The 26,287-nt window shown below is 40.3% G+C and overlaps 1 protein-coding gene across 19 annotated transcripts in view; it reads right to left on the minus strand.

Annotated features, from left to right (window-relative positions):
• Positions 1-26,287, minus strand: part of LOC114647337 (serine/threonine-protein kinase BRSK2) — a 1,001,270-nt gene that overhangs the window by 178,739 nt on the left and 796,244 nt on the right. For all 19 annotated transcript variants that reach the window (XM_051923430.1, XM_051923431.1, XM_051923428.1 and 16 more), the window contains exons 8-11: positions 15,757-15,903; positions 5,873-5,904; positions 5,547-5,711; positions 538-635 (exon numbers count right to left, since the gene is read on the minus strand). In XM_051923430.1, the coding sequence (XP_051779390.1) occupies positions 538-635; positions 5,547-5,711; positions 5,873-5,904; positions 15,757-15,903 (442 nt within the window). The remainder of the gene's footprint in view (positions 1-537; positions 636-5,546; positions 5,712-5,872; positions 5,905-15,756; positions 15,904-26,287) is intronic.

Raw genomic sequence — 26,287 nt, forward strand, 5'->3', positions numbered from 1 at the left:
GCCACTGAGCTCTTGTATGACTGTGACTGTTTTGTTCCACCTGTCAGTGCTACACACTGGAATGGTGCCTACAGTATAAAGGCACTATTACAAATGTTTTAGATTCAGTTCCATCCATTAATTTCTTATATACCCTTGAATGGTGTCTCTCATATTGAAGAAATATGGGAACAACCGAACTTGGCACTAAGCAGCTGAAAATCATATAGAATAAAAATGTCAGCTGAATAAATACAAGAAAATGTACATTTTATAAGTAAGGGAAAGCGAAAATAAAATTAAGAAAAGATAAGCCAAACAAAAGCTCAAAACAAGTCACACACCACTTTCTTGCATAATCTCCAGTTTCATCTTCTCACAAGCAACCTGCAAATGCAGACATTACACCTTTGCCCTCTTCCTCAATGTTTAACAACAAAACCAGGTGACTGCTGCATCTGCTAGAAGATATCTTCAATATTAGACTTGATGGGCGGTATAAGAGCCGATATGCAACATATCGTCGTGCTTTCTAAAAGGAAGAAGGAAGGAACTCACCGATTTCATTTCGAGGAGGAAGATTTTCATCTTCGTGGCTTGGATACCGTTCTTTTCTGTCAAGTAGGAGGAAGTAAATCATCTTTTCTTGGTTGTCTCTGTGAGTGGGAAACACAACAGAGAAAGATGCAAGTCAACTTTGCCAGGGGGCATAGAGTTTATCTGATAAAGTATCAACAATTTATTACGTGTACATTTGACTTATTCTAATGCAGTGATCATGGTATGTCCATCCATCCATTATCCAACCCGGTATATCCTAACTACAGGATCATGGTATGTGTTTTTTGATTTCAAGAGTGGAGTGCTCCAAATGGGCCTACTGGGTTGACCTGCCAGACTAAATGGTTATTTACAGAAATTAAAAAAATAAAGTGCTGAAGAGCCCTATCCTCACTCTGAATGCTGACCTATGAAGAAATTTAACAGACTTTTAGAAAGGGGTTATTAAAGTGTCCATTCTTTCCACTTACTGAACTCATTAAATGCATATTTTTTTAAATTTGAGAAAAATGTCATTAATGTAATGCAAGACATTTGATTGTCTATAATGCAAACTCACTCCATAAGTAATTAATAGTAGACAGAGAAATAGTGAAAGACCTAATATAAAATTATTAGATAGGCAGTAAGTGAAGGGCATTATAAAAGAGCAGGGTGTACATTTAAAACATTGTTTATAATATTCAACAGCTTAGCCAATGTCCTTATCTGTGCTTCACAGAGTCTACTCTGTATATCCAATTCATTATAATAACTATTCATGGTGGCTCTAAAATCTGTACTAACCCCTACTCTCTCTTCTGTTTCCTTTTCCGGTGTCCTTTTGGTGGTGGTTTGCGCCACCACCATCTACTCTAAGTACCATGATGTTCCAAAAATGATGGATGGATTAAAAGCCAGAAGTCTGTATGACCATCAGCATCAAGTGACTCCATGAGAATCCTAACTACAAAGAGGACTATTTCATTTATGTTAGGTTGAATGCCCAGGGGGGACTGGGTGGTCTCGTGGCCTTGAACCCCTACAGATTTTATTGTTTTCTCCAGCTTTCTGGAGTTTTTTTTTTTTGTTTTTTCTGTCCACCCTGGCCATCGGACCTTACTCCTTTTCTATGTTAACTAATGTTGCCTTATTTTAATTTCTTATTTTGTCTTTTATTTTTCTTTTCTGCATTATGTAAAGCACTTTGAGCTACTTTTTGTATGAAAATGTGCTATACAAATAAATGTTGTTGTTGTTGTTGTAAGCAAGTGCCCTATCAGCAGCAGCCTTCCTGATTTACTATTCTCATATGCTGCTTTCCCAACATGCCACTGTATTAAACATTACATTGCTAACCACAGACTAATACAATATATGCAGAAATGGTCCTCCAAGCCAAAGAAAAAAAACCTCCTCTCAAAATCCAGTCGACTTTTGTCCATTTTATATGTGCTTTTGATGGAGTCCAATCCAGAAATCTGTCCAGTTGCCCTGCCAAAGGTCCTTATATAACAAAAAATAACTCCCGTGAAGACTGGTTTGAGGGCAGCCATGTACAACCTGAAATCCACAACAATCTGCAGCTGCAGTTGGCTCACTTCACAAAGTTACCCATCAGGCCACTGTATTCTTATTCAATGGTGGGGCAGTGTTTACCACCATTGCCTCATTGCTCAAGTTGTTTATGCTAATTCATGGCCTGGTCCAGCCTCTGTGTTATTGCATTTTCTAAATTTGTCCATGTGAGTTTTACTTTGTTTAAATTGAATTTAGCAACAGTAAACTGACCCGGTGCATAAGAGTGTGTGATGGACTGGTGCCCCAACCTTGGTCAGTTGAAGTTTTAAAATGGAGGCTGCTAGTATAGGTTTTGCCTAAATTGTGATCCAGTATTTAAATAAGCAAATTAAAAAAAAAGGAATGGATTAATGAAATTTTACTCCTTTGTAGTGGGAAACAAAATACTAGTGAACTTCTACAGCTGCTCTATTGAAAGTATCCTGACTGGATGCATCATGGTGTGGTTTGGCCATCTGATTTGCTAGGATCACAGACTCTGCCTAAGGACTGCCCATCTCTGATGACAGCCACCCAGCTCATTCCATGTTCTACCTCGTGGAAAGTGCTACCAGTGGATCAAATCTAGGGTTGCCAGACGTCCCTTATATACGGGACATGTTCCATGTTTGATAATTTTATCCCCTGTCCTGTGCTGACCGTTCAGGGACACCCAAAAGTCCCATATTTAGTTCATCTTCAGATTTTGTAATAAAAATGTATTTTTTACTACCTTCTTATGGTACTTAGTTGTAACTTTAGGAGTCATTATACTTTCTTTTCTCAGATTGTCTTGATGAAAAAAACCCAAATGTAACAAGGAAACGAGTGTCTGCTGCCTGTTTGCAGCTTGTTCAGTTGCTGTGGTTGGCTGAGGACAGCGACACTCTTACCATTTTGTTCTCCAGCCGCGCTGCTGTGAAGTTTTGTATCATGCATTGCAACATACAGGGTTGACAAAGTCTGTTCCCTTTTTGTCTAACTGCCCGCATTAAATAATAATAATATTTCTCTGTTGTCTGTATTAAATAAGTATTTTAAAATAATTTTACTTTTATAGAATTTTTTTTTGCTTGTATTAAATAATTTTCAAATGATTTTACTTTTGTTTTCCTCATAACCCATTAAAATCCTTGTTTATGTTTTTAACTGATGTCTCAACTTTTATATAACATATTGGTCTGGGTGTGTAGGGGGCATGTATAAATTTATATATATTATGACGGATGGCCGGGACGCCCCTTCACCACATCTGCTGGGGGACAAGGGTGGGAAGCCCAGTATCACACCCTGCACGCGAGATGGCAGCCTCCCTGGGTTGCAGCGGTGCCTCGGACTCCCCCAGGGCTTCATGGGGGTTGGAGTTCTGTGCAGCTCTGTGGGGTTCCGCAGGCGCTGCCAGGGGGTGCTGCAACAGATGCGGCTGGCCCCTTTTGGACACTGGTTTTCGCCTTACCCGGAAGTCGGCAATCAAACACCTGGAGCACTTCCAGGTACCCAATAAAAGGGAGCCAGTGACCACCACTCCTGAGGAGCCTGTCTCTCTTGGCGGCCATGTTCAGACAGGACATGCTGCCTGGCCCTGTGCGGATGGCATGCTGGATGAAAGGCCATGCCGGGCCAAGCCTGTCCAGAACATTAGATACAGAATCAGCTAGTAGCACGCGTCTGCCCAGGTCATAGAGGTACTTTGCTTATATTTGTATTAATAGTTGTGTAACATTCTCACCGGCCTGTTCTTATACTTTGTCTCATTGCCTGGGGTTATTGGATATAAAAGCAAAAAGGGAGTCTTGAACTACAGCAGCGGTCAACCCTAGCAGTGTGGTAAGAATATTGGATTTGGGGCTTTCTGTTAAGATCTACATAATGTAAAAAGACAAAGCACAAAGAAAGTGCCATGGGGAAACTTGAAGGCCAACCCCCTTATATTACCAGATGCAAAGAATGTCAAAAAACCCACGTTAAATGCAAAAGGTTGAGTCACTTCTAGTATTCTAAATGGACTGTCCAAGTTGGCATCATTGCCGGTTTAGAGGCATCCTGGGAAGAAGACCAGGTGGGCTGGTCCCGGAAGTGACATCACAGATGGAATTGTGTCAATCTTATTTTCTGCAGAGGGGAGAGGAGACGTGAAAATGTTACTGCATAGTGCCACCTCATGTCCCGGAGGCGAACCTAAAAGTGACTATTTTTGAATAAAAGTGCATTTGTTCTGTTATATTTGTACCTTTTGTGAAAGTGTTTCTTTGATATTTGGAATTCAGGCTTCACACATTATATACTTCACGTCTACATTTTGTCAATTATTACCAAAACATGAAAAATGTTTCTGTTTTAGCGATGTGTTTGCATAGAATGTTGTAGACACGGAACACACATGAAATGCATGTGTTCCAAATAACGATCTAGTATTTATAAAAGGTGTCATTTTGTTTGACTTCTCACTCTATACAACTCTAAGCAACTGACACGCAGGTAAACAGACTTGAGCTGAGACAACTGTGCGGGGTGGGGGGATGTGATAGTAGGCTGCTTGCGGTTTGCTGCTTATCCACACATTTAGAAGACAAAAGATGCTGATGGAGAGGAGTGAAATGTTTTAAGGTGGGACGGATCTACGAATTTTTTCGTAGGCTCTGGTAATTCTAGTGTTAAGCTGTTCCCAAAGTTCACACATGTCACAGTAATAACAAGTATAAAGGGAAACAGGGTCATCCTAGGACCCTAACATGATAAAACAATGGGATACAATTTATTGTTGTGCTGACAACCTTCAAAGCTTGTGGAGGAGTGGTGATGGAAGAGAGTAAAGGAGTGTTAGTGTGGTGCTTACTGTACTTGGGACTGTGTTGTGGCTGGAGGGATTACGGGGAAGACGTGCCTTCCAGCTGAAGAAAAATAAAAGTTTCTTTGTTTTTATATGTGCCTCCGGGTCCAGTCTGTGCCGGGTCGGGCACAATATAGCGCCTTTCTCACAATATATAGTAATATAGAGAGAGATTTTAAGAGTGTCCCGTATTTCTAATTTTCTAATCTGGTATCCCTACTCAAAACTCAATCCACCCTCTTCAGGGACAGCTTCTTCACCCAGGCCATAAGGTCACTGAACTCCCAGTAACCTGTATAGAATTGCTGGTTTATGTGTAATTGTACTCTACATTATCTTATTTATTTGTTTATTCATTTATTTATTTTCTTCTGCTACTCTTATTTATACATCATCATCATCACTGCATTTGTGGTATAATAATTTCACTATGCTCTTGTAGTGTATGTGAAAATAAAGATCTAATTTAAACATGTAATACGCACCCAGAGATAATAGAATTTTTGCCCTATAAAAACTTCATTAAACACACTTAAACAAGAACTCACCTACACCAAGCAATGAATGACAACAAGCTCTGCCCAACTTTCAATGCCCTAAAAACAAACCCACTTGACCCGGTCCAACCCACACTTACTCTTCCGAGAGGAGGTCCTTCATGAGTTTGTTTTTGTCACGAAAACATCCCAACGAGTGCATACTCTCTAAAACATCGGGGTCAATGTCGTCAGCTGAAGGCAGGGAGCGTATGGCCACTTTTCTTGGGACTGGCTGTTCTGGCTCAGGTTCGTTCTTTCCCCCTCTGCAGGTCCGGCCCAAGGTAAAAAAAAAAAAAAGTGAACAAGAAAAAATTGATCAGCATGTAGTATGGAAACTACAACCATGAACAATAAGAAGAAAGCTTTAAAATCAAATGTGACACAGTATCTGTACAGATGGCAGGCATGCTTTATGTATACTTACATGTACCACGTGTGTTTCTGTATTTGTTCTAGCTATATGGCAAATAGAAAAAAAGGAGATAAAAGAATCAGTAGAAGGAAAATACAAACGGCAAAGCTGCAGAATTAAACAGACACTTCGAATGGCCATCAAGGATCAACCAAGACAGCGCCGAGACACATAATGAAGACAGATTGGTCACCAGAGCCTTGCTCCTCTATATTAGAAAAAGATTGTAAGGAATTTCACACTATAGTAAACGATCGAGTTAGAGAGTGATGGCTACTCCTCCCTCCACCACTTGATTTCTTATAACACTCTTTCCAACATTTTGACAAATGCTTTCAGGATAATCTAATTTCATTTCACACAGTAGGGAGCAAATATCACTGGAGGTCTAGTATAACAGGCAGTTTTACCACGCGAGACAGTGAGGGATTGAAGAAAAAATTGCTCAACTAACCCTCATCCAGGGGGAGTGTGGGTGTAATAGCTGGATATCTAGAATGGAGTTACAGAAGTCTGAAGAGATTCAATGAGAATAATTTAGGGACTCTGCTATTCTCTGATTCTGAAAGATGATTGCCTTCCCTGATGAGATTTGAGGCTCCGAGGCTGGATCATTAAACTAATTCAAGGGCCCAATACTTTAATGTTAAGGGTACAGTATGCTAGATTTGTAATACTGGCTTTGGTTTTAAGGCTGGCATTGGCTTTAAAGTATTGGGATTTGCCCACCTTCCAACATAAACCAGAGTAATAACAACAACATTTATTTCTATAGCACATTTTCATACAGAGAATGTAGCTCAAATTGCTTCATAAGACACAGTATCAAAGAAATAGTTACAAGAAAAGAAAAATTGAATACAAATTAGATAATAATGAATAAATACTATTCAAAACAAATGATGCACACTTACATAAGATAGATTTATAATTAAGAGAAGTATAGGCCTGAAATACAAAATTGGTTTTCTAAGTCACTAAATGACAGTCTGATGATAAGGTCAGCTAGACAAAAACAAAAAAACAACAAAAAAAAAAAACGAAATCTTGCAGGGGTTAAAGGTCTATTTAGAGGCCACGTTTGAACTGATTAGAACAATATTGAGATATTGATAATACTGAGATTGTATTCATCACAATAACTATAATATTTTAAACTTTACAAAAAATATTTGGATACAAAAGTCATGGAGTTCATACAGATCCATCAATTATTTCCGCTGGCGATGCCCATAAGCCTTTCTCACTGCTGTCATTACTCAAACAGTTGTTCCTTGAGTGATCTGGTTGAAGAAGGCCTGCTTGGGAGTTGAGTATCGATATGGCCAATCCAATGCAGCCGGCAGTCAGGAGCAGGCTGGGTCTCAAAACCAGCCCGGGCATCGTTCAATGAGTTAGGTGACGAGGTCGACCCACTTGGCCAATTATTCATTGTAATTTTCTTAGAATTTGTGATGAGTACATGGCTCGCTACTTACTATGAGCCTATGATATGAACTCTATCTAAACTGTTGCCAAACTTAATCTGTACACTGTTGTGTAGACACAACTTAAAATTTGACGACATGCTTAGAAATAAAATTTAATGAAAAATAAAAATTTAGTAACACGACTTATACGTTATTAGAGTACATGTCAAATGTCAATGTCATGTCCAAGTGCCAGCACCCATAGGCTAGTAGCTTACGCAGTTCGCTGCTTTTAGCAGCCACATCATCAACAATACTGTTAGTGTCAAGTTTGGCTAGGATACTTTTCTCCACTGACATCAACATGATTGAAATGTTCCATTGTACAATGTTATTGACTGTTATACCTGCCCCTCAATCTCCACCTTGCACTTTTTAACTTATACTGTGTTTTTATCATTCTTTAATTAATATTGTTTTTATCAGTATGCTGCTGCTGGAGTATGTGAATTTCCCCTTGGGGATTAATAAAGTAAGTAAGTAAGTAAGTAAGTAAGTAAGTAAGTAAGTGAGTGAGTGAGTGAGTGAGTGAGTGAGTGAGTATCATCCATTTATCTATCTATCTATCTATCTATCTATCTATCTATCTATCTATCTATCTATCTATCTATCTATCTATCTATCTATCTATCTATCTATCTATCTATCTATCTATCTATCTATCTATCTATCTATCTATCTATCTATCTATCTATCTATCTATCTATCTATCTCATTAACTTAACGATAAACTATAAACGTTCCGTCCTAATATGAAAAATTCCTGTCCTGTGCTTTATAACTTTATTTCATAATACTAATAATCGCAGCTGAAAACCACTAATTATCGCTCACACTGACGACCAGAGAACAATAAAATGCATAATACATAATCTAAATTAATTATTAGTACTGAAGAATTTAAATACTAGATATGAGATAAAATAAATTGCAATAATGTAGATGCTAACCAAAATGTAGCGGTATCGAAACAAAAATCGGCAAAAGGCAGTTTTGACCAAATTTTTTGCTGCAATGTTGTGTACTGACAACTGAAACAACTTGATACGGTATACAGTGGAACCTCGGTTTGTGAGTAACTTGGTTTACAAGTGTTTTGTGAGACAAGCTAAAATTTTTAATAAATTTTGACTTGATAAACGAGCGAGGTCTTGCAATACGAGTAGTATGTATACGCTTTGTCTGCTGAGTGTCATGTGATCACAACTGAGCTGATGGTTCTTCTCTCTCTCTCTTGCTGCAGGATTCATCTCCTATTCTCCATCTGAGTCGCGTGCCTCACTCATATAGTCAACATCCGTACGAGCGTATACTGTTTACTACAGCATTGTGAGTGTGTGTGTGTGTGTGCGCGTGTGTGCATGTACGTGTGTGCTGTGATGTGCGAGTCCCCGTCTTGCACCCCAAAACACGAGGCTGAGTCTCAGTACTTTAGCGACACCAGCTTTATTCAGCTTGAAACAGCAACAGTGCGGTTATTTATTGTAGCGGGATCTGCCACTCTCCTATACACAGACACAACAGTCAGGCAGGGCCGTGGCCAAGTAGTACTGTGCCCTGCGAATTTATAATGTTCCTTGTATCACCCATCCACGACAGGCGCTTACAGCATGTCTGCGATCTTTTCGGATTTGCTTTTATGGCGAACAGCTACAGTGCTGGAAGACTGTGATTGCTTTGGGACGCTCTCCCGCGTGTCGTCCCGTTGGGTGGAATCCCACAAGAGTTTAGAAACTCACTCAGAACAGCCATGATTCTTTTCAAAGGTAAAGTGCAGGTTAATTTGTTTTATGTATTTTTACTTTATATTTTGTATTAATCATTTTTATATGAATAGTTTTGTGTTGTGGAACAAATCATCTGAGTTTCCATTATTTCTTATGGGGAAATTCACTTTGATATATGAGTGTTTTGGACTGCAAGCACGTTTACGGAATGAATTATGCTCGCAAACCGAGGTTCCACTGTATTATATAGGACTATATAAAATCACAGTACCGAACAGATAATGTTTAATAGTTTAGAAAATTAATTTTAATGTCAAACATAAACCAGTACATAAAATGTATTTCATGAAACCGCCAGCCCATGACCAGACCAGAGTCCACGGCCCACCTGGCATTGCCCAAATGCCCTAATGGCCAGTCCGCCCCTGCCGGCAGCAACATATTGTGAGCCTTACTGCTGCTGGAACCTTCTTGAGAGAGGAAGGTGAACTACTGGTGACACTCTTTTGCCCTGTCATGGGTGATCGTCGATGGTCTCTGCGTAGGTCTTGGATGGCACTGTGCATTTCTGTCTCTTTACCAGCCTTCTAATATTAGTGCTTTGGAGTAGTGTTCAGCATGATAGGCACTATAAAAACTGATGGAGTCGACGCACAACTGTTATCAAGAGTTACACTGAGGGACAGATAAAATAATGAAGAATGTTGCTTTATTCCTATTTAATTAAAAATAAAAATAAATACTGAAGCTTGACTGAAGTGTCAGAAATCTGAATCTGTGGTTCTTCAACTTAATCCCTGAAGACCCCCTTGTGGCTGCAAGTTTTTGATCCAACCCACTTTGGTTTTTAGTTAACTAAATTAAACAAGTTGTTATTTACAGGTTTTTTATATTTTGGGGCAGAAATTATAAAAACTAAGTTTGGTAAAATTTAAGTAGAATGTGTCAAGCTGTTGTTACATGTTACATTCATCATCATCATCATAATTTTAACTCTGCTTTTCCAGGTGTTTTGGTTATTTAATCCGGATGCAGGGAGTATAGATGGTGAAGGTGGATGAGTTTAAATACTTGGGATCGACAGTACAGAGTAACGGGGATGTGAAGTGAAGAAGAGAGTGCAGGTGGATTGGAGTGGGTGGAGAAGAGTGTCAGGAGTAATTTGTGACAGACGGATATCAGCAAGAGTGAAAGGGAAGGTCTACAGGACGGCAGAGAGACCAGCTATGGTATATGGGCTGGAGACGGTGGCACTGACCAGAAAGCAGGAGACAGAGCTGGAGGTGGCAGAGTTAAAGATGCTAAGATTTACATTGGGGGTGATGAGGATGGACAGGATTAGAAATGAGGACATTAGAGGGTCAGCTCAGGTGAGACAGTTGGGAGACAAAGTCAGAGAGGTGAGATTGTGTTGGTTTGGACATCTGCAGAGGAGAGATGCTGAGTATATTGGTAGAAGGGTCATAAGGATAGAGCTAGAGGGAAGAGGAGAAGAGGAAGGCCTAAGAGAAGGTTTATGGATGTGCTGAGAGAGGACATGAAGGTGATGGGTGTGACAGAACAAGATGACGAGGACAGAAAGATATGGAAGAAGATGATCCGTTGTGGCATCCCCTAACAGGAACAACTGAAGAAAGAAGAAGAAGATTCTTTAATGAGTAAGTTAGTGACGCTGAAGCAGTGTCAGCCTTTCAGAGTATTCAGTGTTGTTTACACAGGCATTTATTAGGATAAAATTAAAGAAGTAAACTACACAGAAAAAGGCAAACTAACAGGAAAACAGCAAAAGAGAGATAGGTATTTAAAGCTATGGCAAAAATCCAAAAATTTCTGAATGTCTTTTACAAGTAAGTAAATGTCAGAGAAGTGGAAAAAAAGAGCAGTTAATTAAATGAGATTAGTTACGAGGAAAATAATTGTAAAAGGGGGGATGGACAAAGATAAGCAGCCAAAGGGGTCCTCAGGACTGCGTTTGGGAATCACTAATTTAAATTATATGTTTGCAACTCTTTGGGACCAGAAGGGTTTTAGAATTTCAAATTTGTCTTATTACAGAAAGGCACAAATTACATTACTAGACGAATGTTAAGAGGAATAATCCACACAAAAATGATATTTGTTTAACTTGTTACTTACCCAATGAAGTTTGTAGTGATGGCCAAAAAAATGTAATCTTATGTTTTCAGAACAGAGATAACAAAATGTATGACCTAATACACCAGCCAACTGACCAACACTGGACAAGAGCAAACAATATGAGAAAGTCCATGAAAAAAATGAGATGCTACTTGTGTCTCATAATCCACACGTCAAGTCATTAAGTCGTACATCCACAATGTCCCAAGTACATGTATTTTTACTGAAATACTTGTTAAATAAACCACTTCCAGAAAATGATTTTGTGAATGAAATGTTTTATAAGAATTGAATTATTTGAACTGAAGTGAGCATTTGAATTCAAGGTCCACTTCCCCATCTCATCCATAACTCAGCAGTACAATCCTGTGACAGCTTAGTCATTGGCTAAGATTGCACGTCATGTGAAATCAACAAAAAACATACATCAAGAGACAGAGAAAATTAAAGATTAACAGTTAAAGAAAAGCACAGTTAAAACATTATCGGGAAGAAAATATTCCTTATACTGTACTTGTACTGTACTGTACAGCCAGGGTGTTGAGGGGGTCCGGCTTGGTGGACTCAGGATTGGGTCGATGCTTTTTGCAGATGATGTTGTCCTGTTTGCTTCATCAGGTCGTGATCTTCAGCTCTCTCTGGATCGATTCACAGCTGAATGTGAAGCGGCTGGGATGGGAATCAGCACCTCCAAATCCGAGACCATGGTCCTCAGATGGAAAATGGTGGAGTGCCCTCTCAGGGTTGGGAGTGAGACCCTGCCCCAAGTGGAGGAGTTCAAGTATCTCGGGGTCTTGTTCACGAGTGAGGGAAGAATGGAGCGTGAGATCGACAGGCGGATGGGTGCGGCGTCCACAGTGATGCGGGCTCTGCATCGGTCTGTCGTGGTGAAACAGGAGCTGAGCCATAAGGCAAAGCTCTCAATTTACCAGTCGATCTATGTTCCTACCCTCACCTATGGTCATGAGCTATGGGTAGTGACCGAAAGAACGAGATCGCAAATACAAGCGGCTGAAATGAGTTTCCTCCGCAGGGTGTCTGGGCTCTCCCTTAAAGATAGGGTGAGAAGCTCAGTCATCCGGGAGTGGCTCAGAGTAGAGCCGCTGCTCCTCCGCATCGAGGAGTCAGATGAGGTGGCTCGGGCATCTGATCAGGATGCCTTCTGGACGCCTCCCTGGTGAGGTGTTCCGGGCATGTCTAACCGGGAGGAGGCCCTGGGGAAGACCCAGGATACGCGGGAGGGACTATGTCTCCCGGCTGGCCTGGGAACACCTCGGGATTCTCCTGGTAGAGCTAGAAGAAGTGGCCGGGGAGAGGGAAGTCTGGGCATCTCTGCTCAAGCTGCTGCCCCCGCGACCCGACCTCGGATAAGCGGAAGAGAATGGATGGATGGATGGACTGTACTTGTCCATACCCAATAAGCTTCAATGTACTGTAGAGGAGATCAGGCACCCATGTAGTTACACAGGCTGGTGGTGCTAAATAACCGCAAGGTACTCCAGTTGTGGCTCACCACTAAGGTTATACAGTAAATGTAACAATGGGAGTCGGGTCAGCAGTTCAAATGCTCGGGGTCATCTGAGCGTGGTCTGTTTTCGTACATGAAGGTGTTTTCCTGAGGTTGTTTACTTAACAATATTTTAGTAAAAATAAGTGTGTTTGGGACGTTATGACCATTCAACTAGACCACTGGATTAAGCAACTTGAGATGTTTTTAAGAGTGCTTGTTGTTGTCCAGTGTTGGTCATCAAAAACCACTATTGTATCAGAGATAAAGACATTCTCTTGAGTCCACCCCTATAAACTACATGGGGTAAGTAAGACATAAAAAAAAATAACATTTACGGGTGGAGCAATGTTTTAATGTAGGTCTAGGTGATATGGTCTCAAATTTATATTGTGATTATTTTGACTCAAAATGCAATATTTGATATTTCTCAATAAAAGATCAACACCATATAGGCATGTATATGCATGCTTTCCATATTGAGTCTAAAACCTGCCTCAGTGAAATTAAAACCTGGATGGAGCAGAACTCTTTAAAATTAAATTGCAGCAAAGCTGAACTCCTGCAAATTGGGACTAAAATGCAACTTAATAAAATGAGCTCCTTCCCAGTCTATCTTGGCGGTGATCTCATCAGACCTGCCTCTACTGTAAAAAATCTTGGTGTCATTTTTGATTCCTCCCTTTCTTATTCCGCCCATATAAATCACATTAAGAAACTTTCTTACTTTCACCTCCATAACATATCCCGTGTTCGCTCCTTCCTCTCCTTCTCTAATGCTGAGAAACTTGTCCATGCTTTTATCACATCCCGCATCGATTATTGTAATTCCCTGCTGGCAGGTGCCCCTTCTAATCTTATATCACAGTTCCAGCTTATTCAAAACTCAGCTGCAAGAGTCCTTACTCGAACCAGCAACAACGAGCACATCACACCCATCCTGCTCCGTCTCCACTGGCTCCCTGTGTCTTACAGGATTGAATATAAAATTCTACTTATAACTTACAAAGCCTTAAACGACCTCATGCCAAACTACATCAGTGACCTTCTCCATCACTATGTGCCTTTCCGCCCACTAAGGTCCTCTGATTCTGGAAATCTTGTTGTGCCCCTCACTAATCTACACTCCATGGGTGACAGGGCCTTCAGCTGTATAGCGCCCAGACTCTGGAATGATCTACCAAAATTAATCAGGTCAGCTGACTCCATGAATTCTTTTAAAAAACAACTCAAAACTAATCTGAACTATCCATCCATCCATTTTCCAACCCGCTGAATCCGAACACAGGGTCACTTGGGGTCTGCTGGAGCCAATCCTGGCCAACACAGGGCACAAGGCAGGAACCAATCCCAGGCAGGGTGCCAACCCACCGCAGCCATTTGAACTATTGACCATGAAATTTGGTTCACATATACTACGTGACGTCTACTATCTGCTTTCGGGGTGATGACTGACTGCCAAGGTTATTCCTCTTTTTATTTTTATTTTATTTTATTGTAGAATCAACTCTCGGCAGCTGCCAGCAGGGTGGCTGTGCAGTGCATGCATACGGGTGCCATTCTCATCCCTACCACCTTCGCTGTCACTTCCCCTACCTTTTTTTTTTTTCTCTGAATTCACTGTCGTAATCTTCTTTATTTATTTATCTGGTTTGTACAATGCTATATGCTGTATACCCTGCCGTTCTTTCTTATATTCTGTAAGTGCCTTGAGCATGGGAAAGGCGCTATATAAATAAAATGTATTATTATTATCCATATTACTAACCGAGAATGGTAAACCGGATGGCATGGACGCAGGTACACGGCGATGGGACCATGAGACATACTGCGCAGGCGCGTACAGCGCACGTCTCATAAACCGCAAGCGAAGTCGTGTCCACCGCGCACGAAGGAGTCACGGCCCAAAAACGAAAGTGCTCAACTGACGTGAATGAGAAATGAAGCAACAACGCGCCCATAGCTAACGACTACCGATACAGCCACACAAAAAAGAGGACTCTGCGCTGCAGCCCAGATTCAAACGGAAAAGGCTATGGAGGCCCCACAGGTCCACTGTGAGTGGCTCAACTACAAACCGCTGAACGCTTTACACCGAATGCAAACACAATACAGCTCAACGATACAAACACGAGCCCACCTGGATAAGATCAATGAACGCAGGAGCTTACAACGCGCGTCTGAAACTGCGGAAGCAAACCAGGCACGGGTTCAAAACGAACGAGCTCGACTGACGGATATACAGACACGAGCCCGCCTGGATAAAATCAATGAACGCAGGCGCCTACAATGCGCGTCTGAAATGCCGCAAGCAAAGTGGGCACGGCTCCAAGATGAACGAGCTCGACTAATGTATTTCAGGATACCCAACGCCGGGGGTAGGCGAGCGAAGCGAGCAGGGGGCGGAGCCCCCCTTGTTATTATTAAATCATTCTTAAGTCTTCAATATGCCTCAAGTGCCAGTTTAAGTGAAAAATTAAGGAAAACGTACTAAATAATTGCAACACAAACTCTGACTTAATCAGTTTTAACGAGAAAAGATGGCGACAAAAGAAGAGAAGAAGCAGGCCGCTAGGGTGGAGAAAAGAAGAGCTGCTCAGGAAGCAGCAAGTGCATGAACCTCAGAGAAAACGAATGCTAAACGTACAGAGAAAGAGGATGAAAACTAGGAATGCTCAAATAAAGTGGATTCACTGCATGTTATCGTGTAGTCCGCCGTTACTGCTTGTGCAATATAAAAACAAATAAATTACATTACACACACAGTGTAACAGATTAACACAAATAACCATGACAGTATGAAGTCATTGACAATGGAGTACTGTACAGGAAAACAAAAATCCCACAGAAAAAGTAAATGTCTGGGAGTCAGCGGTCAGTTATAACAGACAAAGTCATAGTTTTGAAGCACAGTACAAGGCACAAGCATTTAAGACACTTTAAAGCAGATTAACAGGTTTTTATTTTTTGATGCAAACTCATTACCTTTAAACAAAAGAACTGGATCTCAGACAAAATCAGTGAAGGTTAAAGACCATAAGCAAACCAGTGACTAACCGTGAGTCTTTTCGTGGCATCCACCTCTATCATGCCACGGAGGAGATTCTGACAGTCGGGTGGGATGAAATGAGGCATGTGAAACACCCCGAGCTTCACTTTTTCCAATAAATTTCTCAAGTTGTCATCGTCGAACGGCAGAGCTCCCTTGACAAAATAAAACAAACAAAATAAAGATGAGCATAAAGCAAGCAGAGGTTCAGTGTTAACAGAGTGTAAACATGATAATATGAGTAAAAAAGTCATTATATGGGTCAAAAGGCAAAGGAATCAGTGAAAGATAGATAGATAGATAGATAGATAGATAGATAGATAGATAGATAGATAGATAGATAGATAGATAGATAGATACTTTATTAATCCCAAAATTCACATTCTCCAGCAACAGCATACTGATACAATAAATAATATTAAATTAAAGAATGATAATAATGCAGGTGAAAAACAGACAATAACTTTGTATAATGTTAAATGTTAACGTTTACCCCCCCGGGTGGAATTAAAGAGTCGCATAGTTTGGGGGAGGAACGATCTCCTCAATCTGTCAGTGGAGCAGGACGGTGACAGCAGTCTGTCGCTGAAGCTGCTCCTCTGTCTGGAGATGATACTATTTAGTGGATGCAGTGGATTCTCCATAATTGATAGGAGCCTGCTGAGCGCCCTTCGCTCTGCCACAGATGTCAAACTGTCCAGCTCCATGCCAACAATAGAGCCTGCCTTCCTCGCCAGTTTGTCCAGGCGTGAGGCGTCTTTCCTCTTAATGCTGCCTCCCCAGCACACCACCGTATAGAAGAGGGCGCTCGCCACAACTGTCTGATAGAACATCTGCAGCATCTTATTGCAGATGTTGAAGGACGCGAGCCTTCTAAGGAAGTATAGCCGGCTCTGTCCTTTCTTGCACAGAGCATCAGTATTGGCAGTCCAGTCTAATTTATCATCCAGCTGCACTCCCAGATATTTATAGGTCTGCACCATCTGCACACAGTCACCTCTGATGATCACGGGGTCCATGAGGGGTCTGGGCCTCCTAAAATCCACCACCTGCTCCTTGGTTTTGCTGGTGTTCAGGTGTAGGTGGTTTGAGTCACACCATTTAACAAAGTCATTGATTAGGTCCCTATACTCCTCCTCCTGCCCACTCCTGATGCAGCCCACGATAGCAGTGTCATCAGTGAACTTTTGCACATGGCAGGACTCCGAGTTGTATTGGAAGTCTGATGTATATAGCCTGAACAGGACCAGAGAAAGTACAGTCCCTTGTGGCGCTCCTGTGTTGCTGACCACAATGTCAGACGTGCAGTTCCCAAGACGCACATACTGAGGTCTGTCTTTAAGATAGTCCACGATCCATGCCACCAGGTATGAATCTAATCCCATCTCTATCAGCTTGTCCCTAAGGAGCAGAGGTTGGATTGTGTTGCAGGCGCTAGAAAAGTCTAGAAACATAATTCTTACAGCACCACTGCCTCTGTCCAAGTGAGAGAGAACTTGTCAAAAGAAAGTGAGAAAGTGTCAAAACTTGGGATTGACGGGGCACAATTATTTTTAAGGTCCAGATAGTTCTTCTCGGTTTCTTAGTGAATGTGTCTCAGGCTTAACTCACACAATATTTCTGGAGAATTAGCTTGCGGTGCACAAGAACTGAGTCTTTATGCCATTTCTTACTGGTAGTCTTAGAGCTAAATGGTATGTAGCATTACGGATCACACACACACAGGGCTCAAAAAAGATGCTGCTTTCTTGATCTCACAAAGGAAAAACAAAAAGGAAGGATTAGGTTTCTCACAAACTGCTACATGAATTGATGTACTTATATTGATACAACAAAGTGTATTGATTTTAGGGTAAGAGGCAAAAAGAGATGTAGCTGTGGTATGGCTTTATGGTGTCTACTATCTGAGAACAAAAAATCATTAGTGGTCTCTCTTAGACTTACTTGTAAACTCAGTCAGAGACAGGGATGGATATTTGAGGAGTAAACCGCAAGACAATTTTTATATTATGTACATTAAAGAACCATCAACAACAAATCAAATCAATTTAATAATACATTGAACAATTATTATAAAAGTAATGTTGAATAAAATCGGACTCTGCAGCTACATGAATTTCCGGTCAGCAGAAATAGCCCAAAAGTTGATAGAAATCTACGTTTTGTACCTAATACTTGTATGCAAAATTTAGTTGACCAAAGTGAAAGCGTGCGCAAGTTATTGTGCTTACACACACGGTATTTTCATACCCAGGGAGCTCTAATACATCAAGATTCATCAAAATCTCAAAATGGAATTTTTGGAGGACTACAATACTTTCCCTATACGAGAAAGTCAGGGAGGTCTAAAATGTTGAGATTCATCAAAATCTCTAAATCGAATTTTTGGACCATTACAACACTTTCCCTATACTTCATATAAGAGAAAGTAAAAAGGGATCTGACATTTTGGCCACAAATACTGTAGGGTTGTGGCTTTCAAGTTCTCATAAACTAGGTGTAAAAAAGGATTTGGCTTTTACGGTTCTCACAAACTGGATGGAAAAAGTGAGGCGATTATATGGTACTTCCAAATCAGACAGGACAATAAAGAAGAAAGTCAAATTCAGGAGGGGGATCGACTGATATTTAGTCACATGTTCTCCCTTTCTTTCAGTTTCCCATGGTGAAGTAATAAACATAGAAGTACGCAAGGAAGGAGAAATGTAAGGTTTAATACAGCGTTTCTCAACCTATAAGTATTTGCGACCCAAGTTTTCATAACAGTTTTAATCGCGCCCCCCCTAGTGTTTTTTTGAAACCCTAATAAAATTTATTCCTATATTTTTTGCTGCCGATACACCGCTACAAGTTTAAAATTTCCCTACGAATAGCAAAAATACGCCACATATGGCAACATTCGCGCCCCCTTTTTTGTTACTTCGGGCACGCTCCACAGTTTGAGAACCGCTGGTTTAATAAAACCTTAAGTGTGTGCTTGTGTATCCTGCTTGTTATAATACATAGTCAAATAGTACATTAAATTAAAAAAAGGAATGCTATATTGCATCTGTCCATCGTTAATACCATAAAATGGCAGGCTACAAGAACAGTATAATTGTTTCCTTTAGAGATGAAATTTTGTAAGCCATTGTACATGTGGAGTTTGTATGCTCTCCACGCATCTATATGCACCTTCTTCCTGGTGCTCTGGCTTTCCTCCCACATCCTTAAAGGTGTGAAGGTCTAGTTAAATGGTAAATTCAAATTGTCCCTGTATGCGTGGGTCATGTGATGGACTAGTGCCCCATACAATGCTGTTTCATGTGTTGCTACCAATGCTATCAAGATAGTTTCTGGTTCCGTGTACTTTATAATTGCATTATTGAATTTCAGAATGTTATATTCATAACCAATAGTAAAACCCCTTTTACTGATTATAAGACAACCATAAAAAGTCCACAATTCATTATTATTGTTATTATTATTATTTACCATCATGAAATTTTGACTTCTCATTAGTGCTGCCATTTTGTTTACAGTTTCCACGGCATCACAAACGACATCGATTTACAATTTGTATCTAAGTATTTGGTTTTTAAAACAAACCCGTGCTATTTCATGGTTTATTTTTCTTGCTATTTTAACATTTTTTTAACCTTTTACAAATATTATTTTCACTTTGAATTTGGTCTAATGTTTTTGGTTAATGTTTTTCCGGGAGGAGCTCAGAGTAGAGCCGCTGCTCCTCCACATCGAGAGGAGTCAGATGAGGTGGTTCGGGCATCTGATCAGGATGCCTTCTGGACGCCTCCCTGGTGAAGTGTTCTGGGCACGTCCAACCGGGAGGAGGCCCCACGGAAGACCCAGGACATGCTGGAGGGACTATGTCTCTCGGCTAGCCTGGGAATGCCTTGGGATTCCCCAGGTAGAGGTAATAGAAGTGGCCCGGGGAGAGGGAATTCTGGGCATCTCTGCTCAAGCTGCTGCCCCCGCGACCCAATCTCAGATAAGTGGAAGAGAAGGTATCCTTCAATAAGGGCGCGCACAAAAAGGCGAGCTTCAAAAGGGCGACCTCAATTGGGCATGGCAAATAAAGGCGAGCTTCAAAAGGGCGACCTCAATTGAGCGCGGCGAATAAAGGCGCGCGTAGATAATTTAGATAATAATAGATAGATAATAATAGTAGATACTAATAAAATATCTACGTGGCATTGCACATAATCTACAGCTTCAAGTGTAACACAACAATGAGTAAGAGCAGAAAACAACGAAATATAGAGAGCTTTAGAAATAGATCGTTAGAAGTTCATGCATTAATTAATTGGATGTTTTAATATTCTTGCTTTCGCCTTTTTATACGTTCAATCATTGCCTTTATCTAATAAATTTTCTGTAATAATTTTGTTGCATTTGCCTTTATTCGCCGCGCCCAACTGAGGTCGCCCTTTTGAAGCTCGCCTTTTTGTGTGCACCCTTATTGAATAGAACCGGAACAGAATGGATGGATGGATGGTTTTTGTTTTTGTGAAAAGATTGTTTGACTTCTGGTTTTGACCTTAGCCAGCCTTTATGACTTTTATTTGCTCTCTGCCCTTTTCTCTCCAAGTCAATTTTTTATCTGTCATTTTTGGGACAATGCCTGCTTTATGAAACTAGGAATAATAGCTTGCTGTGAACTTTGTCACCCTTTTGTTTTAAATGCCTCCAAACTGAGTTATATGTGGAACCCCTCATTTTTGCTGTCAGCATCTATTCTGCTTCCAGATGTAAAACCATCTGACATGTAGCTTCAACACTGTTCTGGTGTTTTTATTTAAATAGCATATCTTAAAGTAATAATAATAATAATACATTTTATTTATATAGCGCCTTTCCCATGCTCAAGGCACGTGTTGTTAACAGGGAAGAGTGGCAACAGCATGAGTGTGCCAGCGTCCCCTCCTCTGTCTGCATAACTTGCAGGTTCAAACTGTGACAAAATGATTTTAAATAGCAACATTTATAGTAATCACATGAAAAACAGTCTAGTAGTAATAATAGAAGAGGAACTTCATAAATGACCAAATGTTTATATTGTGTGGCACAGTGTAGCAATGGGCAACACTGTCATCTCACATATTCATCATACTGTGTTTAAATAATTACTTATTCAGGATTTTTACATGTGCTCCCACATTACCAAATACATTCATGCTACATTAACTAGACATTCCAAAATACTCCTTTATTAGAGTGTGATGGGCTTTTTACACAATGAACATCATTCCAGGTACTATATTTATATGTGTGTATATGTTTCCTTAAGAGGCATTAGCTCTCTGGAAATGTGTTTTTTTCAATTGCGGCGTTTTAATTAACCTGAATTTAAATAATTATAAATAAAAAAGGTATTATCCCCCTCTAGCATGCAATAAGACGGTTACAAGATTACACGAGAAGTAAAAAGGATAATTTAGCTCTTTACTGACGGGTTCACGAGGTATTACAGACGGGAAGCCTATGACAGACTCTATCAAGCAATGTGGGTGTCTTGACCTACGCAGTCTGCCATCTCTCGTCATCACGCTGAAAGGATTTTCACCGGACGGAAGACATAATCTTCCGCCCGGCAGGCTTCAAAGTGTTGGCCGTAGGTCCATCCTTATATTCTGGTTGCTCCATGTGCAGGCTCCTTCTCTTGATCCAAACAAGGACAGGAAAGGACTCAAACCCCACCTTCAAAAATGCAGGAATAGCACAATGCCTACATAGAGTTCTCATTCTCCCAACAAGGAAAGAGGATGGTGTGCTGACAGAAGACAGAAATATACTGGTCTGTCTTTAGGCTGACTATTCAGTTCTCCAGTTGTCTTTGGCTCTCTAGTCCTGTGCTTGGCAATTCTAAATGCTGATGCTGTGCCCCTGTGTACCATACTTGGTCTGCCTGTATGAATGAGTCCATAACAGTGGGCACAGAGAACAGTGACATTAAACTTAATAACAAAACATATTATAACAGTATATACATACAGGTATATGTGTGTGTGTGTTACTGTGTGTTAATTTTAATAATAATAATAATTCATTACATTTATATAGCGCTTTTCTCAGTACTCAAAGCGCTATCCACACAGGGAGGAACCGGGAAGCGAACCCACAATCTTCCACAGTCTCCTTACTGCAAAGCAGCAGCACTACCACTGCGCCACCTGTGAGGAATTTTAAGAGGTAGCAATTCTTAAGTCTGCACCAGCCAAGTGGACGTGTCTATTTCATATCGATTGATAGTTGGGCTTCAGTTTTTATACACAGTGCCAGTAACACATGTACTGTATTGAACAATTTCTTTTCCTTCGGCTATATTCTTAAATAAAAGCGAACTTGTTTTGTGTTACCTTTTGTGAAAGTGTTTCTAAGATATTTTGGCTTCAGTCTTCACACATTATACACTTCACATCATCATTTTGACAATTATTACCATAACATGGAAAAAGTTTCTTTTTCAGTTATGTGTTTCAACATTTCTTTCCTCGCATTTCCTTTTATCCTACACTTACACAGATGGTTGTAGGCATGGAACACACATGAAATGTTATTCCAAATAATATACAGTATTATTTACCCTGCGGTGGGTTGGCACCCTGCCCGGGATTGGTTCCTGCCTTGTGCCCTGTGTTGGCTGGGATTGGCTCCAGCAGACCCCCGTGACCCTGTGTTCGGATTCAGCGGGATGGAAAATGGATGGATGGATGGATATTATTTACCCTATACCATTCCAGACACCTTACTCCCACATAAAGAGACTTCACACTTCAGCTGCTTCGGTGGAGGATGGGATAGCAGGCTACGTGCTGCTTGTGCTGATTGACACATTTGCAAAACAAAGATGCTGATGACGAGGTGCAAGGGAATTTAAGGTGGTCCAACATTATGAATATTTTTGAAGTCTTCAGGGATTCTAGTGTTAATACTTTGTACTTCAACAAAGTGTAATACAGTAGACCCCCGCAAAGTCGCAGTTCAGAGTTCGCGGCCTCAGTCATTCACGGATTTTTCCTTAGAACCTAACTAATAACTGTTTGCGGAAACTGCAAATATCCTCCGCAATTTTTATGGCTTTTTTGGTGGCAATACTGCACTGTAGAGAGAACAGGAAGCAGCTGTAGAGAAAACTGCGACTTGGGATGGTGAAAGTAGCCAATAGAATTTGAAACTGCAACTCCCAGCAGTCCCTGCAGTGGCTCTGATTGGTCTTCTGCTGAGGGTGCTGGAGCTGTTGGAGTCAAAGGATGTCAGCGCGGCTTTTAAAAAGGGGGCCGGTGACCAAAAGCAAAAAAAGAAAAAGTTTTTGTAATTTGTGTTTCAAGTTCTTGGATCATTTCGTGCATCTGGATTATCTGCCTGTGTACATGAGGACTGTAAGTGGATTCATGGCCATCCTGCAAAGAAAGGAGCGCTCCTGAACCCGTCCACCCATCTTCACCATTTCAGGAAGTACTGGTAGGTCTATCTGTACATTCCCATTCAACGTGCGGATCTCTGGACTATCTATTTTCATCATTACATTTCATCTGTTGCCATTTTTCATGAACGTTTTCATGATTAACTGTGTGTGTTTTGTTTGTGCTTTGTTGTATTTAATGTATAATTGCCGTAAGGGGAACAGGGGTTGTATTGTTGTTTTCTTATTTCATTTGTTTTCATTACATTCTTTAGTTGCTGTTTGATTACCGGTTTGCTTTGTTTTTGTCTCTGTTTGTGAGTGCGCACGTCGGGTCAAGGCTGGAATCTCCATCATAAAAATAAATTAATCACCGTCTTCTCGATTGCGGCTTCTCACGCGATGCTACGCTTACTTAAAAGCCTGAACCGTACCTGTTCTTTTTGGCTGATTGCTTTGTTTCTCTCTCCTCCCCTATGATGTTTGTCTCTTGTTTAATCGTTAACTATCTGCATGCTGAGCACCTTTTACTTCTGAAAGAGACATGTTTCTTTGAAGTGTTTGAATAAAGTTCCTGTCTCTACAATCTCCTGTGTTTCTGTGACCCAAGCTACACTAAGACTAGCCTGCCATCATCAGCGCTTACCTCTGTGTGCTTGCTTACAGCCAGTTTAAGCGCAGTTGGCTCAGTGATTTACATCCATGGCGTCAGTTGCACTTTGTACATATTGTTCCAGTAGTTTTTTAAATAGTTTTTACAGTTCATTAGCAGTGTGTAAAATGATCAGTGTTGCAGTAATTATGATGCTCTTTGCATGAAAAAAAATGTGTTCCATTAAAATTTCAATTTTTCTTTGTTAATTGTGACGTTTACTTAAAGTACAGCGAAAAAGTATTTGGAGTCCAGGGATGCATTAACCCCTAAGTATGTGGCAGTTTAACAGTTAAAGCCCCAAAATGCCGCCGAAATGAGCTGCAACGTCTATGGCTTCTGGCAATGAAAACGCACTTGAATGAATTACAGTACATATAGCGGTAACATCTGTATTTTACATTCTAGCACTGCGGGAGACATAGCAGTACAGTACTGTACAGTATACGGATTTACCTTTACACTCTTTATTTTTAGGTAATGTATTAAGCTGAGTATGAAATTAAGTAAAAGTGTTTTGGGGGCATATTTAGGGTTTAAACTATGAAAATATTTTTTAACCACATCCAAAATTCACGGTTTTTCACAATTCACGGGTGCTCTAGGATCGTAACCCCCGTGAATTTTGGGGGTATACTGTATAGCAGATCATGTGTATTGTTCAGCGTCACACAGAGAGTTGGCTGGAGGAATTGAACAGGCAATTGATGGGCTTGATCATTACAGGACAACACTGTAACAATCATTCAGAAGATTAATAAATCAAATAAATATATGCAACTTAATTTTATATTGTGAATACTATGTGATGATACTTTACAGATAAGTTACAATTGTTTCTGTCACCTGTTAAAATAAAATATTTATTAGAGAAGACATAATGGTAAATATAACAAAGAAATATACTATAATTTTTAATATTGTAATAGAAAAACAGCAACACATCCCCTCATCCAAAATCCATCCTGTAGAAACACAAATTTTTTAGTAAGCATTAAAAGCCTGTGAAGATAAATGAATAAGGAGCATCTCTACCACCTGCCTTGCCAAGAAATACACCGTGGTGAAAATAATATAATATAATATAATATAATATAATATAATATAATATAATATAATATAATATAATATAATATAATATACATAATAAGTATTAAGGATGTGACAGAGGCTGGAGGGTGCCTGGGCACAGAGTAACCATATTATTTCAGACCATTTCACAGTTTAAGGGTCTGTGAAGAGTTCCAATAGGATCAATTTAAAAAAAATAAGATTTCCAACACAAGATTTAAAAGGGATCCGCAGTTTTCCAGCAAGATAAGTATGATGCTAGAGCAAGTTTTGCAGGGATTAGTTCAACGGCAACTTGAATAGGTGACTGCTCCAGAATCCTTATGCCAGTGTTTCCCAACCTTTAATCTGTATTGGCACATTTTTAGTCACCAGAAACACCCCAAAGCACACCACTGTTCTACTAACCACAAACACATTATATCTCTTAAGGGGAGAGGCTACCAGAGAGCCCAGTAAAACAGCAATTCTGAGATCAGCATTCACAGACATGGTACTTAGTGAGTAGTTTCCTAGCATCTCCCAGCTGCTCTGGCCCTTTGCTTGTCCCTCTTTGCCTCAGAGGAAAGTCATATCCGCACTATCCACCAGCCCTGTGAGACTTGTTGGTGACCACACACCCAGGCAGATGAACTCTAGCAGTCAGCAAATGCATCTGAAGTGCACTAAGTGCTGTATCTGAAACGTAGCGATCGCGGAGCTGCTTTTATGCCAGCTTCTCCAGGTATTCCTGTCCTCCTCAGACAGGTTTTGACTTTCTTGTCTCTCTCTTGTCATATACCCAGCATCTCTCCTCTGCACATTTTCAAACCAGCGCAATCTCATATATATATTGTCACACACATGCGAGTAGGAGGCAGCTAAAGGGCTTAAGTATTGGTAATTCCATATCAGACCAGGGGGTGGCAGGGTGTACTGTCTGTCTTTCTCAGTTCCTTGTAGACCGTTCCCAGGAAATCTCTGAAGTCTCGTTCTTGTCACTATATATATATATATATATATATATATATATATATATATATATATATAATAGTTGATTACCCAGTGGTTTCGCTCACTGAGAACAAGGGAAAAAAATAAAATGTAGTCTATAAGTTATTAAACAGTAAAACATTAACATTTTAAGAAGTAAAGATACATTGAGCACTACTGGAGTGGTTTTGGGGTAAACTACATTTTAAAGGCACTATAACACAACAGGTAAGTAGTACTAGCAGCAGCTAAAATGTATTTGGATCATCTGTCGGTAGTAGATTCGTTTTGAAAGGTGCTACACGACCGCTGTGGTATAGAAATTACATTTTCTATGTGATCGTCCAAATTTCTGTCTGACAACCTTGCACTACATGCCTGTGATTTAAGAGAAAAATAATTCTGATAAATGTGGACGCTGCCCTTCTGTGCTTAACGGGCA

Source organism: Erpetoichthys calabaricus, chromosome 2 (genome assembly GCF_900747795.2).
Source record: "Erpetoichthys calabaricus chromosome 2, fErpCal1.3, whole genome shotgun sequence".
Lineage (NCBI taxonomy): Eukaryota > Metazoa > Chordata > Cladistia > Polypteriformes > Polypteridae > Erpetoichthys > Erpetoichthys calabaricus.